The sequence below is a fragment of the Pundamilia nyererei genome, unplaced genomic scaffold, assembly GCF_000239375.1.
Source record: "Pundamilia nyererei isolate P.nyererei 1_Seehausen unplaced genomic scaffold, PunNye1.0 scaffold00491, whole genome shotgun sequence".
In the NCBI taxonomy this organism is placed as follows: domain Eukaryota; kingdom Metazoa; phylum Chordata; class Actinopteri; order Cichliformes; family Cichlidae; genus Pundamilia; species Pundamilia nyererei.
This window is the reverse complement of record NW_005187892.1, coordinates 115,312-130,286: the sequence shown is the minus strand read 5'-3', so window position 1 is coordinate 130,286 and position 14,975 is coordinate 115,312. Positions and strand designations below refer to the sequence as shown.

The following is a 14,975-nucleotide window of genomic DNA, read 5'->3' as shown; positions in this document are numbered from 1 at the left end:
GCAACATTCTCAGAAACAAAAAAACTAGATTCCTCAAAAACAAAAACACTAGTTTTCCAAAGAGATAATAAAGATATCAAGATAAATAACCAAACATGTTGTGGGAAGGTTTATGAAATTTGATTCAAAAACATAGCCAGACTCATCTGAAGGTTTTAAAATCACTGAAAGATCATCTCTTTGCACTAGTGTAGTGAGCTTTCAGTGAACTCTGTCTGCTTTAACAGGAATGCATTCCTTGGACATGTCTTTGACTTTTTGTTCATACTTGGCAGCATATTTTCCCCTCAGTTTGCCATAGATGGTGTGGAGAAGTATGGAATAATAGTGATTAAGCTGAGCCAAAATCAGTTTTTATTCTTTAAAAAAACAGAAGAATAATAAACAGAACCAATTTGGAGTTTATCTGCATCGTTATAGAGACACAAGCCAAATAAGTTATTTGCAGAGCTCTGTCTCCTTAAATGTTAATTTAACTTTTTCTACTTCCTCTTTTTTTCAGTCTTTTGCATTCATTTTGTGGTGTGTTCATGTGTGTGTTTGTGTGTCTGTGAGTGTGAGAGACGGTTTAGCAGGGCCGGAGAGAGCTTTTTTGCACGTGCCATTTTGTCACATTTAACTGTCGTCGTGTGTGTGTGTGTTTGTGTGTGTGTTTCTTCTGTCCACTGCGCATCACAGGAATGGGAAACCAGTGAGTACAGCGACTCTCTCTAATTCTTCAACAGGGGGTGAATGCTGCATGTCACCTACTTCTCAGGGAATGTGACTATGATATTGTGCTTTTTTCCAACCTCCAGCTTCTTCAGTCCTGTTGCTTATTTACTCAGTTGAGCAGCTTATCGTGTCCCACTGGCCAAAGTCATGCCATCCGTGGACGTTGAAGGGCTTTTTTTTTATCCGCTTTATGCTCATACAATACCATGCATGTATCTTTCCTCTACTCTTCCACATATTTAAGCTTTGGCCTTTTCTGCCCTTGCGTGTGTGAAACATGAACCTTAATCTGCTGTTTATAGCATTTGCCTGTTTTTTTTTTAATAAAAAAAAAAAACAACAGACACCCTTGCTCATGTCTAACTGGATTAAACTCCAGTGGCTTGAAATGTGTTGTTTTGATATAAAAGTGCTGTGAAGGAGGTTTAGGTGCATGTTGGCATTTGCTGCGTAATGCTACCTTTAGAAAATGCAACCACTGGCAACAAAAGGTTGACGCATATATGGATTAAAAATGACTTTGATGTTCAATGTCACTTCTTCTCAGTGCATGAATTAACATGAATTTCCATATGAGCAAGGTGAGATGCTACAAACAAGCAGCATGTGAGAGGTGTTTTCACTCTTCCTCTGGCTTCATGTTCTCAAAAGTCTTTTGCTCTTATGCAGTTAGGGGGATTAAAAAATACAAAGCCTTTCAGAACTGTGAAGAATTTTATTTTCAGTTGTTTAATTCATTGTTTAGTCTCTTAATGGAAGTCATGTTTTACTGTAGCTTTTTATTATGCAACCCAACCATTTTGTATACAGAAAACGAACATCTTTACAACCAAGGGGTCATGACTGTGTAGTTGCATAGTTCTCATAAAATATATCTTTTATATATATTTAAATAAATAAATATTTCTTATATAAAATTATACTGTTAAATGCCAGACTTTCAAAAAGCACGTGTACAAACGATCCATGTGAACCAAAAGCTCAGACTTCAGATTGCTCTTGGGTCTGTATGTTGTAAATAAAAGAGAGTTATCATCTCAACAGCTCAGACCTTCTGTTTGCAACAGGTAGTCAATCAGAAGAGTTTTGGCTTAAAGGTAGTGGAGCAATAACTTTGTGCTTTGGAATGTGGACAAACTGAGGGGCTGCACCAAATCCTACAATGCGATAGACAAAGATTATTTTGAACAGTGAATCATGCAAAGCTTCTGTGGTTGGGGCCAAGAAACAACTATGATGGTAGAAATGATTGCAACATATCAACTTTAAGTAGTTGTTTTGGCAGTGCAGGTTCAAGGTCCTGACTTGAAGTTACTCCAGGTTATTTTGTAAGGAAAACATTAAAGTAAAAATTGCTAAATGAATCCACAGTTTCCACAGAAAGAGACAGGTGGTGAGCATACACATGGGAATTCAGTTAGTCTGTTCTTTTATTATTTGTTGATTCTTCACAGTAGTTACAGGACTACAGGCTGTGCAACATCAGATGTATCAGTAAAGTATTTACACATGGTTAACTGGACTTCCTTATACAACTATCCTCACTTTGCATGCTGGTTTTCATGTTTAATTTAGAGACACTTCCTTTTTACTTCATCTTCTCTAAATAGCGCACCAAATGATGTGGTGTAGAATGACTCATATGTATTTAAATGTTAACGGTAAGCTTTGTTCCGACAGGCTCATTTGGTTGGTTTGTTCCTTAGATTATATCGGAAGTTGAACATGAACACATACAAAAATTAGCACTGAGAATTACTCTGTAGATTAAAATGAAACAGTTCTTCCTGTGCATATATGTGCACTTTATGTCTGAGCAGGCTATTTTGATATATTCAAGCTAAAGGTAACACACCGCAGCGAGCCGTCAAAGTAACCAGAATGATTTCCAGCTTAGCTGCCACCTGCCATTAGACACTAAAGCAATTTAGACGCTCAGATACCATAGCAGCGCCTTTGGGTTTCCATGGCGACATGTATGAAGCCAACTTCTGGCATTAGTGAAGGTAACACGACTGTCGCTGCGCCTGTCTGTGTGCGTCTGTATGTGTGTGATCATGTGAAAACCCCTGGACACACGTGGGAAAAAAAAAATCTTTGAATTCATGCTACTGTGCGTGTACACCAATCAGTGCCTGCAGCTAGAAGAGGCCATGACCATTTGTTCTGAGATAACTGCAGTGTTAAGCCTCGCCTTGTTTATATGGCTACAGTGCCTCTCGGCATTAAAATGAGCTGATTCTGAACTAATTGGAAGATGATTAACTGCGCTGTTATATCGCCTTTAGCAGAACAACACTGGCCCAGTCCAGAACAATATGTTATATCATCCCATATAGACAGACTGTGAAGTTGCCAGGCAGGCAGCAGGAACAGAGGAGGAGTGAGGCATGCTGATATGAACAAGGCTATTTTAGTCTTCGAGATCTTGAGGCACTTTCTAGGTTTAGATTATGATAGCTGTGACAGCAGGGTCCTCTGTGATCCCTCCCACTCTTCAAAGTGTGGTGAGGACAAACATCTGAAAGTTAACTTCTGGTGTGAAAAATGAAGTGAGAAGAAAACAGGAAGAAACAAACATTGTTTCAATGAGAGCTGCATTTATAACTTTTTAATGGTAGAAGGGTATTTATGGAGGGCTTAATACCTTGGCCGGGTATATGAGTGTGAATCTAATTTTGTTTGACTTTATTTGAGTTCACCTAACTTGCCTGATGCTCAACTTTAAATAGATAAACACACGTTTCATAAGCATAAACATCTGAGTTTCAGTTCTTCATAACAATGTGCTTCTTCAGAGGGGCTCATCTTAAAGTTGGACTTGTCAACACAGCTTTGTAGCTCTGTGAAAAAAACATTGCGTGAGGATGACAAATTTATATGTTATCTGGATCCATAATACAACCAGAGTTGTATGCAGCTCTGATACAACTGCAGTGGTAAGAAGTTAAGCACTTGAAGTTATGTACTTAGGACATACAGCAGCAACTGAACTGCTTCAGGTCACTGTTTGGTTTACTTACTAACCTGGCAGATACAAGACTTGGCTTTTGGCCCTGTCTGCAATGAATTCCTCTTTTGCTGATTATAAATTTTATTGCACATGACTGCACTGACGTAACTTCACAACATCTCTATATAGTTGGAAGTGAACTTTATTGTTTGCCATTTTGAAGCTTTATAGCGCTGCATATACTACATGTTACAACCACTTAAAAGGAATCACCAGCACACAAGCAACCGTGACCAGATATTTACCAGTGTTTTTGTGTAAATGACCAAATCTCTCCTGGCCCTGTGCTTAGAGTCCTATGCCATACAATGTTGACTGTGTGAAAACGCAACAGAAACATGCAGCTGTTGCTGTAACAAAGTGTTGCAATGGTTTGCCTGTAGTTGCAACTCAGTGTGGTTAGTTTTTGAAAGGCGCTGTAGAAAGGTCTGTGATCTCATTTGTATGAGACACAAACACACCATACAGTGGAGGACATCGAGGTGATGGTATACCTGCTGCTTGGTCTATGACTTTTTGTCATACTCAGTGTGAAAGAAGAGGGCCAGAGAAGGTGGCGGGCGTTGTGTGTGGCCATTTCCCTCGTTGCCAGGATAAAAAAATGGCGGGTATGATTCTTGTGAAGGAGTCGGTCTCATAACTCATCCAGTACCGTCACTCCTTGACCAATCAGTGGCACGGAGTTTGTTGACATCACAACTCGACTTGGCTCGATTGGAAACCTGGTCTAGTAGGTACTAAAAAGTACTTGGTATAAGGTACTATCACCTAATGGAAAAACCTAAAAACCAAGTTGAGATGAGTCATGTGGATTCTAGTGGAAAAGTGGCTTAACAGACACCCACCTGGCTTATACACACCCTAATAAATCAGCTAAACAACTAATATATTCCCAACACAGTGAAATAATGCTCACATAGTAATGTGACCTACATTTGGATATGAAATGTTTAATCTAACTGATAAGGGTAAAAAATAGATTTGCAATAAAAAGCATAAGAGATGTGAGCCCTGAACTATCAGTGAAGTATTTATGGCAGTTAAATGCCGATATTTATGAATATTTTCTCCTTATCCCCCTTTTTCCTCACTAGCATTGTTTCTGAGCGTCCCAACAAGAAGATGCCGCTGGATGAGGACTGTCATGCCTGGAAAAAGAAGACCACGGACATAAAGGAGAAGTATGACTTCAAAGACGTCCTGGGCACGTAAGTGTGTTTTTGCCACAGTGTTGAAATCCTTCGTGCTGTTGGTTTGCGAGATGTCTTTGTCACACTCTAGAAGACATTGCAGAACCATGAAGTGCAAAAATGGTGTGCTCTTTAATGCCTGTCTATTCACTTGTCTCACATGGACAAAATCCAGAAATATATACTTGACACTAGATTTCATTTTTTTATAAAACCATTATACATGTAATTACCTAGTAAGTGTTGCTGCTTGAAGAATGTATAAACCATAGTTGGTAAAGGGCACTCAGCCGTGAATGTATTGAATAGGCAAATGATGCACCCATACGCGGTGTTATGCAACCATCCGCCTAAAAGGGCTGCCTTTTGCAAGCCAACTTCATGCTGGGCGCTCTTGTGAATGTCAGGTTTTTAGTTTTGTGTTCCACCTTTTGTTTCACCTGCCTTTTTCTCTTTGAAGTATTATATCTACTCAAACATGGACTTATTTTCAGAAAAATCATCTGATCAAAGCCCGTGAATTTAGCTAATGACCTCACAATTACTTGTTGTGTGTGACACTGATTTTTACTTGTATTTGTTTTTTTACCCAGCATCTAGTCTCCCACAGTTTGTCTTCACTTGTCAGGGTCAGTGGCTACATTTATCTGCTGCGTATATAGTCTATATGGTTATCAGCAGCTGAATAAATAAATGGATCTATGACAAACCCTGTAACAGATGTTATTGTTCTCTCAGACTGATTAAAAAAAAAAGGTCATCAAATATGATTTGGAGGTTTTCAGTATACCATGGCAATCTGCCCAAGTAAAGTCTATGTATGAGGAACACTGCCGTGTCACCGGTATCCTGTTGATCTACCTCTCTGGCGCAGTGTCAACAATCCTGCCACAAAGCATTACACTGAGATGCTGATCAGCTGCTGCTTGTGTGCAAATGAATACAATGTTAGACCTCTTAAAGAAGTGTATTTCTTAGTCAGTACACAAGATAAACACACAGCCTCGTAAATTTAAACCTGTTTAATGTAGTGTCTACGAAAGGCCAAAATGATACTCCTGAGAAGGATCAGCATTAATACTGAAGTAATCTATTGATCTACTTCGATTATTCTTATTCTTATATTATAAGATTGTTAAGCCAAAGGACCTCTCAACAAATTATCACTATTTTATATTGCTGAACAGCCAAATGAGGAACACTTCATTCTCTATTCCCCTGTAATATACTGTTTAACTGGGAAACATGTTTTACGTAACAGTGATTCTGTGATTCTGTAAATGTGTGGCTCACTGTTTAAGAAAGCATAAAGTCAAACTGCATAGCTGAGTGTCTTTGTTTATTCCAGCACATATGTCATTATATGAGACTAGTGACACATAAAAATATGTAACAGACTTGGATTCTCACTTCTTAGTCTGTCACTGTGTTTTTACGTCTGTGTCGCTGGTGAGTGTGAAACACTAGGAAGGAGGATTGGCTGCTCTGAAAACTATTTAAGCTGTTTTTCATCAAACCACCAGCAGTCTTTGCCTACATTCAGTATTATCAGTACTTGCAGACAAGATTGCTATATCGCTGAAATATTTTTGGGTGTAGTGTCCTGCGTTCAGGTGGCTGCAGATTTGTGCTTGTCCCCTTATTAATGATCTGTTTGCTGTGTAATCTCTCAAAGTGTGTGCGTGCGTGTGTGCCTGTGTTATATGACTTAATATGTCTTAGTGTGATTCACTTGTGAATGTGACCTAGTTTTTTTTTTTTTTGTTCCCATAGAACATAATGTTAAATTGATTTATACTTTCTTGCTTTTGTTATTTCATGGGACAAAAAATGTGAAAGTGGCTTCTTTCATGAATAAGTCATAGCATGAGATGTTTAAATCCTGCAAAACATAGCATATAAATCACAAACATTAAGTTTAGGATTTATTCACATGGGTGTGATTGTGATTATCACTTTATCTCAAATGGTCATGCTTGATTTTTGTATGGCAACCCCGCTGTTTGTCATTTATAGAAACTTGAATCATTCCTGACGTATCTTAAGCGCAGCTACACTATATGTGCTAGTATGCAGGAATCCCACTGTTGTAGCTGCACACAGTATGCTAGTCAAATGTTGATGTGATTTGGCTTTTATAAAAATATAATTTATTCTGACATCAAGACTGTTTCTGCCTTTCAGAGGTCATGCTGGGATTGAGATCGTCCTCCTGTCCAAATAGTCCCACTGTCTTTCCCACTATGAAATGTTTTCCCAAAATTACTTTAGCAATTTGGATCCCATTTTTCCCCTTTAAGCCTATACTGTTTTGTGCATGCATACTTGTAACACTTAATGCCTAGAATAACTCCTAGTTATAAGCTCGTTAAGCATGGATGCCGAGTGTCATAAGACAGGATGTTTGTCCAAGGTGTCTTGCTTAAAGCGTGTTTTCCATACACCCACATCCTTGTTAGTTTTGGATTAAGTTCTGTGAACTTAGATGAAACCTAATACAAGGTGAAAGCTAGCTGGTTTTGTGAGTTTATAAAACCTCCCCTTGCTCCTTTTGTGTCACGAGTTGACATAAGTAGAAACATATTCAAAACCTAATCATAATATGAAGAATACATATATATATAACCAGCTGAGCCTGGTTGACAGCCACATACATGAAAATCCTTTCAACCCTCTTATTGTCATCCCTCTAGTTCTCCACCTGCCCCCGGTTTGGGGCTGAGCTTGTTTATGGAGAGATCACTGGCTCAATGCATCACTCAGCTGTTTGCCACATTCATTTGCCTTTGCTGGATTGCTGTCTTGGTAACAACAAGAGACACTTTCCATAATGGACTCAAACAGTCACTATGGAAACAAAGTTTTTGATTCGCTATTAATAATCCACCACCGGGATCATGTGTGTGCTTTGTGAATCGGATTAAAAAAATTTTTTTTTAAATGGAAACACAGAAAATTTGATGCGCTTCTATACCTTTCTCTACACACGTTTTGTGTTTGTTTGGTTTTTTTTTGGAACCTTCCTTGCTCATATTTTGACCATGATCGGGGCGGTCACTGATGTAAAACCATTAGTATTAGTCTTAAACATTAGTCATTAATTTACCTGTCCTGAATTTGCAAAAACATTCAGTAAATGCAAAATAATCAAATGTGTATTTAAATGACTTGTTATTTATATATGTCACATTTATTTCCTTCAGGGGTCTTCAATGACAAAGTTATCCCAGCACTTTAGGATGCTTGGTCTGTTGCAGTATCAGTGCAGATACCTTGGCTTTAGGTTTATGCCAATACTGAATACTGATACAGCTCCAGTGTACATTAACAAGCTTTGTTTCTCACTGTGAGGTAAAGACTGGAAATCATTCTTTTATCTTTCAAGCAGCATCAGGTTCAAATTAAACTTTTTTTCAAACTTGTACCCCTCTGTACACACATGGAGTGTAGCTGGACAGAGAGACAGGTATAGATGAGTGTAATGAAGCTGATGGCTTACTAATTAGTGATGGGATTTCCGGCTCTTTTTAGAGATCCGGCTCTTTCGGTTCGGCTCACTAAAAAGAGCCGGCTCTTTCGGCTCCGAACCGGCTCTTCAGGTTGTTTTGTTGCTTTAATTAATTTATTATTAACAATAATATAAAATTATGCACAAAAGGAATTACTAACATAAAAACAAGTGGTTTTATTTATATATGTTTATATATAAATATATGCGGTGGCCCCTAGAGACAAAACACGTACACTAATAAAATTGTGGAGTTGTAAAGTATTTTGTCTAGTGTCAATTATATCGTCAGTTATATCGTTATCGCAAATTTTCAAATGTATATCGTGATAAATATTTTTGGTCATATCGCACTGCTCTAGCGTAGCATGTGTGAAATACTCAGTGTCACTTCCCTGACCCATTTCTATTGGTGCACTTTTTTCTGATGAGTAACCTATTAAATATAGAAATGAATTAAATAAAGCGCTGTGCAAAACTCTTAAGTCACCTTTCTTAAAAATATATTGTTTAATATTTTGCTTGGAAAATAGGTGCAATAATTTAAGGAAATGTGTATCAACATGCATGGAAATATGGTATATATAAGGTAAAACAGAGTTTATATAATTCTAATGAACTTGAAAATCAGTATTTGGCACGATCACCTCTACTCTTAAATAGAGACTGACCTCTCTTAACCAAGCTTTCTGGTAATTTCTTTAAGCACTCTTCAGGAATAGTCCTTCAGGAATAGTCCTTCCATGTATGCTTTTACTACACTGGCAGTGTGTTTGAGAAATGGAAATGGCTGTTGTCAGTCAGATGGTATCCTGATGATACTGCATCTTGTCTCAAAATCTGGTGTTCCTTTTCTGAATTTATAATAATTTCACCAATTTTGACAAGATCTCCAACACCGCTGACTGAAATGCAGCCCCAAACCATGACAGAAGCTCAACTATGTTTTACAGATGGCTGTCTCCTGACCTCCTTTGTACATACTAACAATTAGAACTAAAAAAAAAACTTTTCACATTTGGATTCATCACTCCATCAGACCCTTTGGTCTAGTTAGTCTAGTTATTGTGCAGTTTGGCATACCTCAACATTTTCTTCCCTTTTTGCTATCCTTAAAAATATGGCCTTTTGACAGCCACGTCCTAGCTAAGTTATCCGTTTTATGAAAACAACACTAGTTCATCTTTCAAGTTAGGAGCCTTTTTATATTATATGATTCATAGGTCGATGTTAAGTGGCTTTGAAAATGGTCAGGTACAAGAATTGGACTGAAAATGAGTGAAAAAGCAGCCAGTCTCCAAAGAGAAACTTCTGCAAGCTATTGCCAAGACCACTTTCAAAATTACAAGAAAGTCTGGCTCCTTGGAAATAAAATAAAGAAATTGGGGGTAGCTCAACCCTATTGCACAGTACTCTAGGTCAGCCCCATAGAGTTTTGTGTTGTTACAAATGCCCCATCCAGCTGTCTGATCAGTATCTGATATAAGTGTTGTATCAGTGCATCAGTCCTATGAACCACATAACAGCTGCTTGCATTTGGTTAATCCCCAGCTGCAGGCACATGTTTCAGTAATCAAAACAGATGGGGATTAATAAAAACAAGCAATGGTACTGCAATCAACTTAAATCCTCCCTTAAGTTAACACCCCCAACCTCTCTCTCTTTCTATTTGTCCTACCCAACTCAAAACTTGGATCTCGGCTGTCAGAAAGCCAACCTCATTTTTGGCTCCACATCTCTATCACCTGCTCTCTATTTCCTGGTTTCAAACTGTGTTCAGTGTGGGATGGGGGATCCCAGTGTATCCTGCTGCCCTTTGATTTTCAGCTGAAATTAAAGCGTTCATTATGCAGGGTTGAGGACACACAGCTGAGCATAATGCCACAGATCCTCTTCAGGGCTTTTGTTAATCACATATAGAGTATTACAGTTACGTTTCTAGTTAAAGATCTGGTAATATTAAAAGTAGCATTTGTCACAGTTACCTTGAATTCAACAAGGGTAGGTGTGCAAGGCTTGGTGTGTATGCAGTCATGCATACATATTCAGATGTTTTTGACTGAGAAGTTTGAATTTCCTTGTCTCTCCTGGTACTTTCCTAACCTTTTATTTCAAATATTGACTTTCGCTGCTCTCTCTACAATATGTTGGTAAGCATTTGTCATGAGTCATGTTGCCCCAGGTGTACTGCTCATTGTCACAGGCCCTGTATTTGGAAAATAGGAAATATCTTATATATTGTATAATGTATTATTATAGAGCCTTTTCAACTTAATATAGAAAATATGAGTGAATCTGCTGTCAGTAGTTATTTATTTGAAACTGTTTCTATGTTTCAAAGACTAGATGACCTATTATGTCATTTGAATCCCAGTGTCCTCCATTATTTCACTTTTTTTTCCCTTCTTTCTGTTGTTAAGATGTTGATCTTTTCACTGTAGTGCCTATAAACATCTCTTTGCAAGAAATGTTCTCACACTTTGCCACAGGCTTTGAGATTTCTTTAGTGATGATAAACTGCACAAATGAACCATGCTGACTTTTTTGACATTTAAATGGCTGCACATGTTCTCATGCCGCCAGCAGTAAGGCGGAATTCTTGGTATTTTTAGCCTAGAATACATTGCAAAACATAGAGGAGATAAAGCAACAAGAGACCGGCTATCGGAGGAAGTGGACAGAAAAAGCAGGGGTGCATGGTGTAATCATCTAAAATCGTTATGGCTGATGGATTGGCCACTGCCTGTCTTCGTCAGTCATGTTCTATGGTGACCTAGTGGCCCTCGTTGTTTGTAGGATCTGCTGTTGGCTGCAATTGATTTGGTAAGAGTTGTGTTTTTGTACATGCGGGGGTGATGGAGAGGCACAGAGAGTAAAAGGATTCAACACTTGTTTTTCTTTTCTGCCCCGTTGTGTATGTTTATAGGCACATGCAGTATAATTATAATAATCAATAAAACCTCTCTATTTCTGTTATCTCTTGTTGACCTTCAGCTCCCCCCATTTGACTTGGCAACTCTGAGAATGAAAGAGGATCCATTCATCACTTCTCTTCTCTTTTTACCAAGCAAAGAGCACAGATATTTTTATGTGCTAGACTTCAGAGTGAGCTTATATTGTTTAGTGTCTATTAGATGGATGAGATACTAATCTTTTTAACTTCATCAGTGTGTATTTCTTTGATATGAAACTGTGTTGCTGATGAATCCAGCATTTCACTGAGAAACAAGATTTTTGTTGATTTGTTGTACAGAATCAACAGTTAGTGCTGGGACACAATCTGTTAGTGAAAAGAGGAACCTTTTGCTCCACTTGTTACCTCATACTCATGCCTCTGGGCTATTACATGGGTTTTAACACTGATTTGCCTCTCTGTCTAAGGGCTCTCTGCTCCTGAGTGGAAGGGTTCAATAACTCAGCACTAAATGTTCATACGTCTGAGTGTGTTTATTTGGGCACTTTTACGCACAGTTTCATTTGTGAATGACGATGATTTGCATGACCAGAGATGAGGCTTTGACCACGCTGTAGCATTAAATGTTCTTACAGTAAATCATATTATTGTTTAGAGCAGGAAAGTCAAACTCATTTTACACCATGGGCCACATTCAGCCCACTTTGAGCTTAAGTGGGCTGATTCAGCCAAACTCCCCTTTCTGTCAGTGTAAAGATGTTTAACTACGCATTTAATCCCATTTATTATCAGAAAAAGAAGTGCAGCTTCAACAGTACAGCTCAGTTTTTCTACAAGGATAAAAATGCTGCTGTAGTAAATGACAAAAATCTGTCAGAACTCATAAATAAATGTATAAAACTACAGAAAAAAGTTCTGTTAGCTTACTGCCTGTAGGAGAAGCTGTTTAAAACAAGCAAACAAAAATAAAAAACGCATTGGAGTCTTTACCAGGTCAGTTATGGCCCCTGGGCATTATGTTTGACAACTCTGATTTAGAGAGACCACGGTCTCTAAAACACGTACTAACCTATATAAATCTTATAGTAACTAAGGGACATGCCTTTGTCTGGATCTTGCACTCACCCGTTCAAAGTTTCATTGTCATTGAAATGACTGTTTCGATGACAGTCAGTTGCCATCTTCAAAGTGACTTTGGCCCAGCAAGGCAGTGATAAACAGCAACGAGGTAGAGTCAGACTGTGGTGGCCAGTTTGCAGCTGAATGGGATCAGATTACAGATGTGCATTGTGTTTGTGATTAAACTGCAAAAATCACAAATCAGTTGTGGTATGTTGCAAACCTGTTGCTACCTGCATACACAGGAATTCACATTAATTATTTAGTGCAGCCAGAACTTCAGGGATTTGAAATTAAAATTCAGAAATCCCTGCACAGTTAATGATACCGTGGCTTTGTAGTGCAGTGGCCCACTCATGTGCCTAACATGGTCCCTGTTTTAAGACTGGGAGGAGACACAAATCCCTTGGGGGGATATGCAAATATGAAGAGCCATCTAGTGTGGTGACACGTAAATAAGGAAACAGCTGAAAGAAGTTTCTTCAGATGGTGACGTAGTTGCTGTAGGGGCCAGTTTAACTGCAAAATGTCAACTTTGCACAATCAATTGAGTCAGAATCGAGCAACTTGCAGCGTAGACAAGTTGCACTCATTGGTTCTTACTGAGTCAGGTTGCTTGCACCTGATTGGCAATCTGTATTTTTAAATTAGATGGCAGTTAGTTGAATTCTTTGCCAATTTGTCAGAGAGGGATTGAAGTGAGTCCAAGATGTACTGCAGTCGTTTGGACGTTGCATCTCATTAGGTAACCGGTGCAGTCACTTTGCAAATGAAAGTGATTGCCCAGAAATTGAGTGTGTATTACATCCTCAACCACAGTTAGTTGCCACAAATATTGTGTTTACATAGTATTTCCATAATCTTGTAAAGTAATACAGTTCCTATACATAATTACTATATTTATATTGTCTGAATTTGGACGATGCTGCTGAATCCATATTGCTGCAATTCATTACTTCGTTGCTGTGTTGTGCAATATTTCCAAGTAATAAGTGAGCAATCACCCCACACATCCCTATGCCAACATATTTATAGTCTAAAGTGTAGTGTGGAGGTTCAGACACACATGGAGTTGGAAGGAAAATAAGCACACACTCACTTTTACTACAGCATTTGCGTGTGAAGTTGAATCAAACGAATTCAAAATGATGATTAACAAAGCCGTTCAGACAAAAGAAACAGCCACCTTTATGGAGCAGATGAATCTCACAGCATGAGAGCTGCCCCACTTCATCTATTTTTCATCTCTCCGTGCTTCTTTTTTTCTGTCTGTGTCCTAACTCTCCCATCTCTTCATTTACCACCATATTTATCCCATCGTATTCCCGTAATAGTGCTTATTATAACGTCACTTTTTAATCTTCACATAAACCCCCAAAGTATAAATTTTTCTGTAACGTTATCACCTCATAGCTAGCTTAAAAAGAAGACTGGTTTTCTTTCTTTATTTTTTAATTGAGCCTGAGCTGCAGAATAGATGATATTAAAAGGAAGAAGGTGGATGGGGCTTTGCTCCAGTACTGTAAAGCATAGCACAAGACAATACATTACTGTGTCCTTGTAATAGTGTCTCTGGCTTATTCTGTCTTTTCGCTGCTCTTTCAGTTTCAAATTCCAAAAATAGTAATCAAGTGGGACAGATTTTTGCATTCTAAATATGCATTCATTAAGACACTCTAGCAGCCATAGCACAGATCAGTGGAGTTTAACCATTCCTTGGAACAATGACAGTTTAGAACTATTTCCAACTCCAGCACAATCCTCAAAATCCATCCCTGCTTATGGCACCTTCAGCCCTTCAGCCCTGCCCTGACCTAATTCGAACAGAAGTCTGCAACTCAGCATGGCATAGCCTGCAGTTCCTGAATCCACACACACACACACACACACACACACACACATATATGCCCACTGTCTGGCCCACTTAGGCAACTCCATCTGCTCACAGCAATATATCCCCCTAACAGCTTTTAGTACACTCGCAGGCTTGTCATGTACATCTTCCCACAGTCCTTCTCCATTGTTATAATCCTTTATTGTCCGTATTTCTCACATTTCAAGCTGTCCACATATCAGCAAACTGGCTTGAAAAGACATTCCATGCGCTTATTATCTCCAATCCAAGAAATCCTTAGGGATGTGTGTTCTTTGCTGTCTAACTTAATTATACTCCGCTATATGATTTGATTGGGGGATTTTGTTTTCATGTATGTGCTTCAAAGCAATTCCTGCCAGTAAGTGGAGTTTAAACAGTGGAAAGTTGGGTCTATTTTTATCTTAAATGGATACTAAAGCTCTGGTAGTAACAGAGTTTAGGCCTCTAGATAGCAGTGAGCTATGTAAACATCCACCAAGAGTAACCATTTATGTCTATTTGTCCTTTTTCCGGCCAATTTATGGCAAATATTCATTCCTTTTTAAATTTTATTTTTGATCTCTTTCAACACTCAGACTACCAGCAAACTACTCTGTGTGTGTGTGTGTGTGTGTGTGTGTGTGTGTGTGTGTGTGTGTGTG

At 38.5% G+C, this 14,975-nt stretch overlaps 1 protein-coding gene across 3 annotated transcripts in view; it reads left to right on the top strand.

Moving 5' to 3' along the window:
* Window positions 1-14,975, top strand: part of camk1b (calcium/calmodulin-dependent protein kinase Ib) — a 47,003-nt gene that overhangs the window by 1,295 nt on the left and 30,733 nt on the right. For 2 of the 3 annotated variants that reach the window (XM_005753988.1, XM_005753989.1), the window contains exon 2: window positions 4,822-4,935. In XM_005753988.1, the coding sequence (XP_005754045.1) occupies window positions 4,850-4,935 (86 nt within the window). In that variant the 5' untranslated portion in view covers window positions 4,822-4,849. Of the gene's footprint in view, window positions 1-678; window positions 692-4,821; window positions 4,936-14,975 lie in introns of all 3 variants that reach the window. The other variant, XM_005753987.1, reaches the window with a different exon arrangement.